The 13,156-nt window shown below is 41.6% G+C and overlaps 1 protein-coding gene across 6 annotated transcripts in view; it reads right to left on the reverse strand.

Annotated features, from left to right (window-relative positions):
* SAMD3 (sterile alpha motif domain containing 3) overlaps positions 1 to 13,156 on the reverse strand; it is a 103,157-nt gene that overhangs the window by 58,660 nt on the left and 31,341 nt on the right. For 3 of the 6 annotated variants that reach the window (XM_007060780.4, XM_037894780.2, XM_043542887.1), the window contains 3 exons: positions 10,430 to 10,536; positions 9,455 to 9,644; positions 3,995 to 4,108 (listed from right to left, as the gene is read on the reverse strand). In XM_007060780.4, the coding sequence (XP_007060842.2) occupies positions 3,995 to 4,108; positions 9,455 to 9,644; positions 10,430 to 10,508 (383 nt within the window). In that variant the 5' untranslated portion in view covers positions 10,509 to 10,536. Of the gene's footprint in view, positions 1 to 3,994; positions 4,109 to 9,454; positions 9,645 to 10,429; positions 10,537 to 10,810; positions 10,959 to 13,156 lie in introns of those variants that run through there. The other 3 variants (XM_043542888.1, XM_043542889.1, XM_027823213.3) reach the window with 3 other exon arrangements.

Raw genomic sequence — 13,156 nt, forward strand, 5'->3', positions numbered from 1 at the left:
ATACTATCCACTCCAAGCATTCAAAAAATCATGAGTCAGTCCCCCCCAAAATCACAGAGGTATTTTTTGTCGGTTTGAAATTTCCATGATTTTTAAAACAACAACTTGGGTGTGGGATGGTATTTCTCTTCTAGTTTTTGAGCCTCTAGAATTCACATTTTCAAGCTTCCCCCTGCAATTGCAGGAGCTAGAAGCTTTCAGATCAAGGGGGGGGGGGGGGGGGGGGGGTTGGTTAGAAACTCTCAGATAGACCACTGACTCCAATGAGCTGAGGCTTTAAGGGGGAAAAAATCCCAGCAAAAACAGAAAGATTGGCAATGCTGTAAACAATCATGCAAAAGGTGAGGCTGCAAATCTACCAACTTAGAAAAATAATTAGATTACCACATTAGAAATAGTTCTGAAGGCCAGTGGTATCAATGTTAAGGAATTAGAAGTCTATTCAGATAAGCTCTCAATGCATATAAAGATCTGACGAACAGTCCAGCAGAAAACGTACAGGAACAATGCTTCAGATTAACAGTTTTCCCCTTGTTTTTCCAGCATGCATACAAATGAATTTCAGATAGCGTTAGTCCTTTTAGAATAGTCTATCTACATACAGATAATGGGGAATTAAAGAGCAAGACCTGGGCTTGACAGTAGAAGACAAACATCTTCAACCAAAAGCACACTTGCAAAACTACCTTCAATAGGACAAGCTATTAGCTGTACACTTACCACATAAGAGGTAAGATTGTTGATCTAAAAAATTCCTCACACTTTCACAGCCACTCAATTAGTATGTCAGGCAGGATTTGAAATGTGATGTGGTATCCTGTTAGTGCACACAAATCTGTCCCCCAGCTGAGTATTTCACTCCAAGGCATTTGGACAGAAAGTCCATTATGCAACACCTCACAAAAAAAGCTATGGAACACCTTTTTATTTATATATAAAGATTTATTCTCATATGAGAATCAATCTTTTATCAGGATGCCGTTCCGGAAGGAAAACAGTTGGAACTTCATGAGAAGTGGATCTGGTTTGTATATCATTTGGCATGCATGACTTCAGAAACTGCATGTAGAACATATGCCAATAAAAATGTGGGCTCTCACACAGCCGTCTCAGGTAACTATAGGAAACAATGACCGCTGCTGTCTCAGCAACAAGACCATCTCATACTGCCTTGAGCTGTGCAGGAGCTACTACTTAGATAGAAAAGCAGGTATGAAAAGTGTTCATGGGAGCATTTTGTGTATCCTAAGTGGGAGTTCTCACAGAAGAGCATTGCTACCACTTCAACAAATTTTTACACAAGAAAACTTTAAGACCCTGGACACTCCACGCTTTTTTGCTCTTACCCCATCTCTAAAAAATAATGTAACCATAGTGACCTCTGATCTGATCAGTTGGATGGATAAATGCACTTTGATGACTCTTCAATAGAGGAAGAAAAGGGATAAAATAAATTATGTTTTTGTTACAAGTTAACTGTTATTTATGAGTTTAAACTATCAGAGCTAGACAGAGTCTCCCTCAATCTCTCTGTAAGATCAAGAAGCATACTTTGAAGGTGCTTGTTGGGGCTTGTCTATATAGAGAAGTTATATCAGGGTAAGGTAGAATGTGAATTTAAAATGCTATATTTCGACCAGTGTAACAATAGCCGTTTAACTATATTGGCCTAAATTGCTGTGTAGACAACCCCAAAGACTCTATTCTCTCTTTCAGTATATTACTACTACACTAGTGTGAATGAAGCAGTTTCCACGAGTAAGGGGAAAACATATACAAGAAAAAGATGTACAGAATTTAAACACTCCAAATACATAAAAACAGGAAAAATGAACCAGTTCTGGAAGAAGATGAACAAAAGAAAAACCACTAAGAACCACCCCCATAAACATTGGCAGAACTATCAGACTAACATTATGTAGAACTGTAAAATCAGTATTCAAAACAGGTTTTTCTTAAACCCCCAATCTATGTTTAAAAATTCAATAACCATCACCTCAGCAGTCAAACCCACAGCAACACCAGCTATAACCTCTCCCTGAGGCTGTTTCTACACATAAAACACTGAAGTGACACACCTGCAATGCCATTGTATCATTTCATGTAGACACTCAGTACAGTGACAGAAAAGGTCCTCACATTACTGTAATTAATCAACCTCCCTGAGCAGCAGTAACTGGGTCAGCGGAAGAATTCTTCCATCAACCAAGTACCATCTCCCCTGGGAGCTAGGTCAGTATAGCTACACTTCTCCGGGGTGTGGATTTTGACACCCCTAACCAGAGGTGCCAACTTTCTGATTTGCCAGGGGGGCCACTCGGCTTCCCCCCGAGGCCCCGCTCTCATGCTGCCTCTTCCCTCCCAGGTAGTTTGGTTGTTTTTTGTTAATAGAGGTGAAGTTTAATGTACATAGGCCTGAGGAGGTTACGCTACCTGCTTGCCAGTTGCCAAGGTGTCGAACAGGATGTATAAGCACACCTACACAGCAAATGGAAGTGTGATTATAACATGGGTAGGTATACTGATGATAGCTTTAATTTGGCTAGTGCAAGTAACAACAGAAGTGGTGATGCGGCAGCATGGACTTCAGTTCAGGCTGGCTGCCCCAGTACAAACCCATCCGGGACTCTGAGTACATACTTGAGTTGCTACCCTGTGCTGAAGCCTGCATTGCTGTGTGTGCACTACTATTGTTACTTGCGCTGGCTAGATTAAAGCTAGCATGGACATGTCTACCCACACTATAATCACACCTTCATTTGTTGTGTAGCTGTACCTTGTGTTCTAGGAATTTTCATTAAGGGACTAGAAAAACTGGTTGGATAGTCTGCATGGCTCCTATGCTTGAAGTGGATAAAAGGGTTGAGTATTTGGCTTGAAGGCTCAGGGTTCACATTCAGGACTGGTCTACACTGAAAACCGATATCCAGCCCCGGAGCACCCACAGGGAAAAAAATAGTGAGTGCTCAGCACCGACCAGTGGGCCCCGCTGATCAGCTCCTCTCCCTCCCCGCAGCACCGTCTGCCCACCAGTGGGCCCCGCCGATCAGCTCCTCTCCCTCCCCGCAGCACCGTCTGCCCACCAGTGGGCCCTGCCGATCAGCTCCTCCCTTTGGCTCTTCATAAGAAACTGACAAATAAGAAACGTCAAAAAAAAATTCTAACCAGACCACTTCACTTTTGAACCAGGTCTGCCCTTAGGTAAGTGTGTTCCAATTCCTGCTTGTTTATCTGAGAATTACACCTGTATATATGAAGACAGATTTGTACTAGGGATGTAAAATGTTAACCGGTTAACTGATAAGCATCAGACTTATGGCTAATGTGTTCAGTTAAAATTTAAATGCCTAATGTGCACATCAAAAATGCCACAGCAATACCATTTCATAGTGTATATGGAACTAGGTTCGGCATTGTTAGGAGTCCAGACCATCGCTATGGAACTGACGTCATCGGTGCAGGAACTAGGGATGCAGGGCGTGTTACAGCACCCCCCGTTTTATGCGGGACTCCACTGCCACTCTGCACCTGGGGTCCCGGCTGCCAGCCCCATGCCTGGAGCTCCGTTCCCAGCCCCACGCCCGCCCCTAGCTGTGGCCCCAGCCTCGGCCTCCTTACCCCTCTCCAGGTCTGGGAGCAGGGCCGGCAGCCACAGCTAGGACCCCGAGTGCAGGGCCGGCAGCTAAGACCTGTGTAAAACGTGGGGGTGCTGCAGCACCCCCCCACCCTTAGTTCCCACGCCTATGTTTGAACTTGTTAATGGTTAAATGTTTAACTGATACAATTTTAATAATTTAAATGGTTACTTTTTTAAAACTCTATTTACATCCCTAATTTGTACTTCAAGATTTAGGAACAGATTAGTTCACTTTTCTGATGGAGTATATAGGACTTCCTAGCAATGTGGAATAACTTCATAGTCTCATCAGCAAAACAGAAATGTAATGCTGTTTTCAGAACATAAGTAGAATTAGCAAGTGCACTATAAACTCACTTCTGCTTTAGCACTCTTCGGTCAATTAATCCACCATCATACTTTTCAGTTGGAGAGATATAACCTGTCTGCTCCGTAGGACTAAAAGGACTGAACACCTGGACGCCCATGGTGCTGGAAGAGAAGGAATTTCATTGGTGAGCTGTACACTTTGCAAAGCTTGTACACAGAGATATATTAAGATTCCAAAACACCTGCTGCAAAAACAGAAAATGTAAAAACGTTAACAAGTTGAATAGTCCATAAGTGACGCTGATGTGTCTGAAGTGGGTGATGAATTAAATTAATCATTAGATCCAGCCAACTTAAAAGAAAACTAGAGTAATATTGCTAATCACTACATGTAATTACAGAGAAGCAAATCACTATATTTTTGAAGATACAGCAGCTTCTTGATTATTTTTTCTGCTATATTTAGTGTCTGATGTCTTCTAACATACAGGAAACAGTTCACCATTACAACACATGATAAAACAAGACAGGCTTGCAGAGTGTTGTAAGGCAGGCTCTATTAAACTAGGGGTATGTCTTCACTACCAACGTTCAAGCACTGCCGCAGCAGCGCTTTCACCTGGCTGCGTAGTGGCGGCACCCACACAGGGAGAGAGCTCTCCCAGCACTCTAAAAAAAACCACCCCCACGAGGGGAGTAGCTACCAGAGCTGGTGCACTGTCTACACCACCATTTTACAGCGCTGAAACCTGCAGTGCTCAGGGCGGGTGTTTTTTTCCCCACCCCTGAGCGAGAAAGTTTCAGCGCTGTAAAGAGGCAGTGTAGACAAGGCCCTAGAGGGCTGTCCGCTTCACGGCTTCTGTAGGCTGAGCTCATTGCACGTATCAGGCACTCCTTGTATTTTCAGGGACTCCCTGAAACCCCTGCTGTGCCAGGGGCTCGGTGTGTCCCCCATTCTCCACTCATTCCTCTCACCCGCATTTTGCACCCATGACATGTGCAATCTGTGCCCCCCACATTGTTTCTTTTCTTTCTACCTGTGGGAGGAGAAGTCCTTCAGCATGGGAAGGTGTTAATGGCTGCCATCAACCAGTTCTTTGATCTTTGGATAATTACAGACCTAACTGAAGTAGATAGCTCTGCTAAGCAGATGCAAGGGCTTCCAGAGGTCAATTTTCATTGAAATCAGTAGGGTTTGCCCCATTGCGGCCTAGAACATTTCCCACAATTTTGGAATTGATCGGATGCAGTAGTTAAAAGTTATCATATTACCTAAAGAAAAATGACATCAAGTTGAGCGTAGGTAGGACCTTGCTTCACTCTGCCAAAAAAATAACAGATTCTGTTCTAGCCTACATCAGACTGGACCTTCTGCTAAGAACAGTAAATAAGCAGCTCTCATTGAGACCACTGAGACACTGAAACTGAAACATCTGTAAATATATCATTTCCACCATTGTTGGAGAAAGTGTTCTTGAGATTTCCTTGAACCTGAATATTAGGGAAGTTTGGACCCATCGCCAGTTGCAACATAGAAGTGTTCCAGCCATTTATAATATAGATCTTGAAGACTTCTTTTTGCATGACATCTCTGCAGCATCTTTTAAGTCTAAAGAACACTTTCTGAAGTGGCATGCAAAATCACTGTTCCATCTACAGTAGTGGACATACTAATACAACTGGTGCATGGTGACCTATTGCTGCCAAGTGACCTCAATAACAGCCATGTTTGAGCGCAGATTTCCTTTCCAGTGGGCCTCTTCATTTTCCCTAGTCATTTTTTCCAAACCACTCACTTAAGTCAGAGCAACCAGACATCTTCTCAATGTGGCTTCAGGCTCCCAGCTGAACTTGGGAGCAGTCAGTCTACAGATAACTGATGTATGAAATGTGCAGCCATATGTAGCCATGGAGACACCATGCAAACAGCTCCTCTGGTGCTAGTGCACATGCAGGTACACTCTGACCTTTCAATTAGCGATAGGCCCAAGGCATTAAGCCCAGCTCCAGAGACTGATCCAGACTTCACAAGATGTGTTTCAGATACAGTATTTCTGTTCAAGTTCATCACCTCTACCCTTAGTATTTTTATACAGTCACTATTCATTTAGGTGCCTACAGTACTCTATCCAACTAATGCAGTTTTCATTTTATAAGCAGGAGCCAAGCTGACTTTGTACAAAAACCCTGCTGTTAGAAATCGTTTTCTCTCACCTGGCAACCAAAAGACAGCAAACAGGAAGGAAGAGAACTTAAGGAGCGGTAGGCCATGAAAGCACCAGTGAACATTAAGAAAGGCATTCGTGTAAGAAGGAATGGGGGCAGAAGAAAGGATGAAGGACATATTGCTTACAGCGTGGCAGATGCTTTGCCATGGAATGCTGCGAAAAGCAAGCCAGGTTGTGGAGCCCACATGCAATTAAGGGCTCTGTAATCTGGTCTAGTGTCAGCAAGTGAGCAGTGAAAAAAATGAATCCTTTTTGTGCATCTGTATATATTATATAACAGATCTGTGCATTTCTGCTTTTTCCACAAATAATCTGATTCTCTATGTCAAAAGGTGGCTTGCAGCAAAACCATGAACAATGTTAAAAGTAAAAAAATGTATTACAGTGCTCCAAAATCACGGATAGCACAAATTCTGGTTTCTAAAGCATGAAACAAAGTCAAACAAAGGATTCCTAAAAAATTTTGTGCAACATACATATTTATTACACACACAAAACTATGTTAAAAGAACATTATTAAGGTTGCAAGTCAAGCATTCATAAAGTAGGAAATTCCAAAATTAAGATTGCCTGAGGAACCTCTATTCAGCCCCCTTGTGTGTACACATTTATGAAACAATCATTAATTATATCATCACATACTATTTTTTCCACAGGACTCTGCCTCACTGAGTGCACAGAATGGATGGTGGTCACTTATTGAGCAACTATTCAATATTTTATTTTCCCCACATTGCTCAAAGTAAGGCTCCAGGCTTTATTTAATGAATACTATTTAAATCCTGTGATGAAGACAGTATTCGTTTTCTCATGGGCTTTGATGCTCATCACTATGAGTGCTTCACAAACATTAATTAATTTATTTTCAAAACACACCTGTGAGATGAGGGAGAATTATTATACCCATTTTATTATCCTCTGGAGAACTGAAGCACAGAGAAATTTAAGTCAAAAGTATCCACTAGTTCTGGGTGCCCAATCTGAGATGCCTAGGACCCGATTTTCAGAATACTTAGCATCATGTAGCACGTAATGCATACAAATCACAGCTCCCATTGATGTCAGTTGCAGGTGTCAGGTTTCAGAGTGGTAGCCCTGTTAGTCTGTATCAGCAAAACCAAGAGGAGTACTTGTGGCACCTTAGAGACTAACAAATTTATTTGGGCATAAGCTTTCACGGGCTAGAACCCACTTCATCGGATGCATGGAGTGAAAATACAGGAGCAGGTATAAATACATGAAAGGATGGGGGGTTGCTTTACCAAGTGTGAGGTCAGTCTAATGAGTTAAATCAACTAACAGCAGGATACCAAGGGAGGCAAAATAACTTCTGAAGTGGTAAGAGAGTGGCCCATTACAGACAGTTAACAGAAAGGTGTGAGTAAAAGTAGGGAGAAATTAGTATTGGGGAAATTAAGTTTAGGTTATAGGCTCGAGTCACACGCCCAGAAAAAGAGGCACACACAATTAGGAGGTCAACCTGTGAAAAGTTTGGTTTAATGGCCTTCACTAATATCACATAGGAGCTCTGAGGTAGAGGCAGGGATAGAATCCAATTTTCCAGGGCAGCATTCAACTGCCTTAACTATAAGACCATCCTTTCTCTGCCTCATTCACTACATACCTTCCAACTTCTGCAACAAACGAAGCAGGGATTCTACAGACATCATCATCCTTGGCTTACACAACCCTGAATCGACCCCAGAGCCGGTCCATGCAGTGCACTGAATGAGGCACAGGTGGGTGGGGGGGGATAGTATGTGATCATGTAGTTAAAAACAGTATCATAATGGATGCACACTAGGGGGCCAAATTAAAAGTACCATGTTCTGTCTGGACCACCAATAGATGGGGATTGGACACTTTGCTAGGGGGGTTCATAGATATTTGCTGACACCAGAGGAACAGACACACTCAGGAATTCTTGATCTGGAGAGGAGTGTTCTCTAGGGGTCACAGACTTTTCCAAGCATGCTAAAGAGTGACCTGTTCTGCTCTATCTCCTCCAACCTGTCCCTGTCCCAGTCCTGTCTCATCCCCACCTCTGGCTCATCCTCTGAATCCCATTCTCCTCACTTAGGCTTTGTCTACACTAGAGACCTTACAGCGGCACAGCTGTACCGCTGCAAGGTCTCCCATGTAGCTGCTCTATGCCGGCAGGAGAGCGTTCTTCCACCAGCATAATTAAACCACCTCTAAAAGCCAGGAAATCCCAGCACCTCCCCACCCCTGCCCCCCCCCCCCAAATTCCCAGTTTGAGCCCCCACCCCATTTTCCCTCTCCTCCCCCTACCAGCCTCAAGTCCAAGACTCTGCCACCCCCAGGTCTGAGTCCCAGTCTTCCTGCACCTCCTTCTCCTAATCTATTTTCCCTACCCCCTTCCATAGGTCTGGCTCTTGTCCCCCCTGCATTCGAATTAGGCAGCTTCCTCCTCCAGGCTCCCCAGCTGAAGGCTCATTGAAAGCACAGGAGAGATAGGCCTTGTCAACTGTGTTCTCTGTTCAGATACTCACAGATGAACCTGGCCCAGCACACAGCAGCACAGAGCTGCAATTGCAGGGAAATTCCAGCTGAACCCTTGGCAAGAACATGCCCAGTGCAGTCAGAATCTTTGGGAAATTCGGCAGGTACAATCTTCTAAAATGTCTCTATTGAGCATTTGTGAACTGAGATTTTTCAAAGGCTTATAACCCGGCCAAATTTGGGTGGGTTTTCCCAGAACGGTAAAAGGCCCATCCCTTACACAAAGGCTGCCCTGCCCCCCTGCCAAATTTCAAGTCTCCTCTCCAAACTATGAGTCGAGAGCATTTAGAAGAAAAGGTCCCACGATATATTTTTAACAGGGACAAGTCCCCAGAACTTTTTAACGTGACAAAACATTTCTCCATAGCCTCATACTCAGGAACGTCTGAATTGTTTTGGAAGGTTGGGGGGGGGGGGGTGGTAGGTATTTAGAAATTAAGCTTGAGTCAGACTTCCAGCATGGAACGTTTCAGCTAAAATGGTTACAGTCTGGCAAAGTTATAAGCAACTGAATACAAAGTCTTGTAAGGGCAATCAGCCCCACCTATAACAACTTGTGCAGCAACGTTTATATCATGTCTAAACCCACAAAGTATTAAATTAAACATTTCAGCTGGGACTCAAATTGTACAGAAATTATATAACTATATAACATATTAGCTATGGAGCTAATGAAACTCAGCATGAAAACACTGAGGGAAGATTACAGCCATACTTAAACAGAATATTATTTTGTTTCATGCATAGACAGACTCACCCACTGTTTGCTTCTGGTGACTTTGGAGGAGTTATTTCACAACTGTAAGTAAAAGATTCTAGTCCATTATTCTGTTGCTGGTATTTATTAATCAGATCCATTAGTACTGCTTGGTGCCCAATTTTCTTCACCAGCTGCTGCACCATACGATCATTAAGAGCCAAAAGAGCTGCTCCGCTCACTTCTTCCTCTAAAAATTGAAGAGAAAAATATCCTTACGTATTACTGTGTAGTAAGATTCTACCTAATACAACATGTAATATCTAATTCAACATGATGTTACAAGGTAGGTGATTCTCAAAGACAAACATGGTTAGTTCTTCTACTTCAACTGTAACATGAAATCATTTGTTTTGGCTACTATCCCTTCCAAAAAGCTGGGCAAGAATTTTAACTTATTTTACAAATTAGTGGTTTGATGTCTTCTAGTAACAAAATTCTGTGCCTTAGACACAAAGCAATCGGCGAACTGGATATTTCAATATATTAAGTCAGGCTTATTTACAATACACTGGTATTTTGTTAATAAGGGAAAACATTTTAGAGATTGCACAGCATGTTTGAATGCCAGTCTCTCTCAATCCTTTGTACAGAACATATATATTCACACATAAAACAAACTTTGACATATCAAAGTTGTATCACTACAAACACAGGTATTAAATATAAAATGGCCCTAAACAAATGCTAGTAAACCCAATTTTGTTTCTAGAAGGTGTACATGTTTATAGGTTTTCAGTCCCTCTCAGAGCAGTTCTTCCAGACTATTCATAATAAATTTACAGCCTCATTTTGATTTATCAGGTCTGAGCCAGTTCTCTCCCTAATAAATTCTGTTAAAAACTGAAGTTACCCAATGGCAATTAAATACAAAAATACCCATAAACAAGAAGTTAGAAGGTGGCAATTAAAAAACAGACTATACTTTTTTCAAGCAGAGAGGCAGGAAATACACATTTAACAAAAAAGACTTACCACGAAACTTAGGGACTAATTCTCCTAAATTTCTCTGCACCAACCAGTTGCAGACTTCATCAACTGACCAACTTTCCATCTTCAGGTGCTGTAATAGTAAAATTCCACTGTGGAATGAAAATAAAGGAATGTTTTATTTTTATGCTCCACTCCAGAGTCAACTTCCCAAGACTACAGAATGCTCAACCTTTCTGAGGCAGTGTTACATGCTCTGAGTAACAACATGTATTGAGAAAGCTGCTATTTACCTGCTAAAGTGATACCTATTTCAAGCAGCCAATTTTTCCGATTCCTTCTTTCTTCCCCTCCCCTTCTTTTCCTCCCTGTTTTCCCTCAGTTCTTCTAACAAAAAACCTCATTCTTTATTACACAGAATGCTACCTGATCCTGTACCATTAACTCCCAGGTTTCCACACAAAGAAGAGAAAGGTGTGAAATTCACCACCACCACGCTCATCAGGAAATGCCTGACATTTTACAGGAAAAAAAAACAGATCAGCTACTCTGAAACAGATCAGATAAGAGTCTGTCACATAAATGTTTATAGTAAATGGAGCACATTAACCCTCTCTCCACCACCAAGCAGTTAGTCAAGTGAATACTTAAATCTTGATTACAAACAATTAAGGGCCATAAAAGCCTTCCAAAAATCCAGGGGAGGGGCAGACTACTTTTGTTGTTCACCATTCACACATTCTCTCTCAGGCTCAAACTATTGGTAGGAAATGCATGTCACATGGATCATAATGATATTAGAGCAAACAGAAGGGTCCATCCTAGAAGGGACTCAGTTCCTTCAACTCCTATTTGATGGGACTGAGGGAACTCAACACCATCCAGAATTGAACCCTTAGACAGCCTCCTTGCTGTACCCAGGTATTTTTATATTCCATGTGCCATATAGTCCTTCTCTAAAGGGCTTGTCTGCTCCGATCTACGTATTTGAAACCAAGATAAACCACACCATTGTAAGTCACTTCTTACACCAAAAGATCAGTAGGAGTTTGCACTGGGTTTTTTTTTTTTAAAAAGGAAAGACCTAGACAGAGTAAGGACCATCAACCGAAATGCCTTAAATATTACAATCCCTCCCTCCATAATAGCTTGAAATAAGATTCTTTAAATAAATCAATAAAAATAAAGTTATCTGCTCTTAATTTGGTTTTAAGATGCCTGAGTTGGGCAGTAACTTTAAGTAAGTAAGTTAATTAATTAATTAAATGAACAACTGCATTGCAAAGATATGATGTGCTTGTACAGAGAAATTTCCTTCCCACCTTTATGACTCCTTTACAATTAAAACTCTAGAGAGACACATTGTCATGAGTGAAAAGAAAAGGAGGACTTGTGGCACCTTAGAGACTACCAAATTTATCTGAGCATAAGCTTTCATGAGCTACAGCTCACTTCATCGGATGCTGTAGCTCACGAAAGCTTCTGCTCTAATAAATTTGGTAGTCTCTAAGGTGCCACAAGTCCTCCTGTTCTTTTTGCGGATACAGACTAACACGGCTGCTACTCTGAAAACTGTCATGAGTGGTTTTTTATTTTTTTTAATACTAAATTGATGTAATTTGGCTCTGCTGCATGGAAGTCAAGCACTCACTGAATGCCATGGCAAATCTCAAAGAGCTAGAGAATTAGTTGCTAAGTAGTCAGAGAGGCGAAAACATTAGCGGACTCAAGAGAACTTTTTGGGATAGGCTAACCATTTTCCTTCCAGGGAACATTAGACAGACTAGACCCAACATTTCCTTACAGTGCAGACATACATAAGGCCCTGATCCTGCAATGAACTCCATGTGGGCACCAGGGTCTGCCCATGTAAAGCTCATTGCAGGATGAGAGCCACAACTTGTCACACTGTAGGAGGGCAAAAAACATACCACACTTGAGAATAGGCATTTACATGCTTCAATAATAATTCTCCACCCCCCTCCCCACATTAGTTTTTAAATAATTAGAATAATTTAAAGTTAACCCATCTCAGACCAATATGCTTCAGAAACTGAAAAGGGTTAAATAAAAAAGGATTGTCTTTCTGAATTACAAGAGTGGATTTAATTTGATATGACAACTGTAGCCATACAACTCCTCCCCCAGGCTAAGCAGCAATAACAGGGTGTGAAAAGTCATTATTTGCTGAGAACTCTGGTGTAAATTAAAAATCACACCTTCCTGTCACACTTCTTGCTTCCTTGTGAAGAGTAGGACAAAAAAAAAAGCCTCTAAAAACTTGAAAGATAAAATGGAATGCAGAAGATACTTGCCTTAAGAGCCAAACAATAATAAAAAAGTAAAATACTTAAAAATGGGAAACTGCCAATGGCCCATACTATAAGAGTATTTTTAATCAGGTCATTCCAAAACAGGCCAAGACGCCAAATCGATTGTCGTTAACTGCAGCTATAAAAAGGGTCTGAACATGTATCATGTGGTTACCCATTTTGCATGGAAATGCAGGTTTTGTACATTATTTTACATAGCACCAGTTTACAGGGGATCATGTTTGAAAATTAGACTTATACAAATGCTCATTATATACATACACTTCGAAGTATTTAACAACCACACCTTAGTTTACAGATGCTTTAATACGGTAAAAGTAATAGGGGGAGAATAGAGAGCCTGCCACTCTTCTGGCAGAGTTATGGAGCCAGCTAGAAGCATTGAACATGGATACTGATATGCAGACTCTTTGCTGCATAATTATTATTCGCCACAGAA

The sequence above is a fragment of the Chelonia mydas genome, chromosome 3 (genome assembly GCF_015237465.2).
Source record: "Chelonia mydas isolate rCheMyd1 chromosome 3, rCheMyd1.pri.v2, whole genome shotgun sequence".
Taxonomy (NCBI): domain Eukaryota; kingdom Metazoa; phylum Chordata; order Testudines; family Cheloniidae; genus Chelonia; species Chelonia mydas.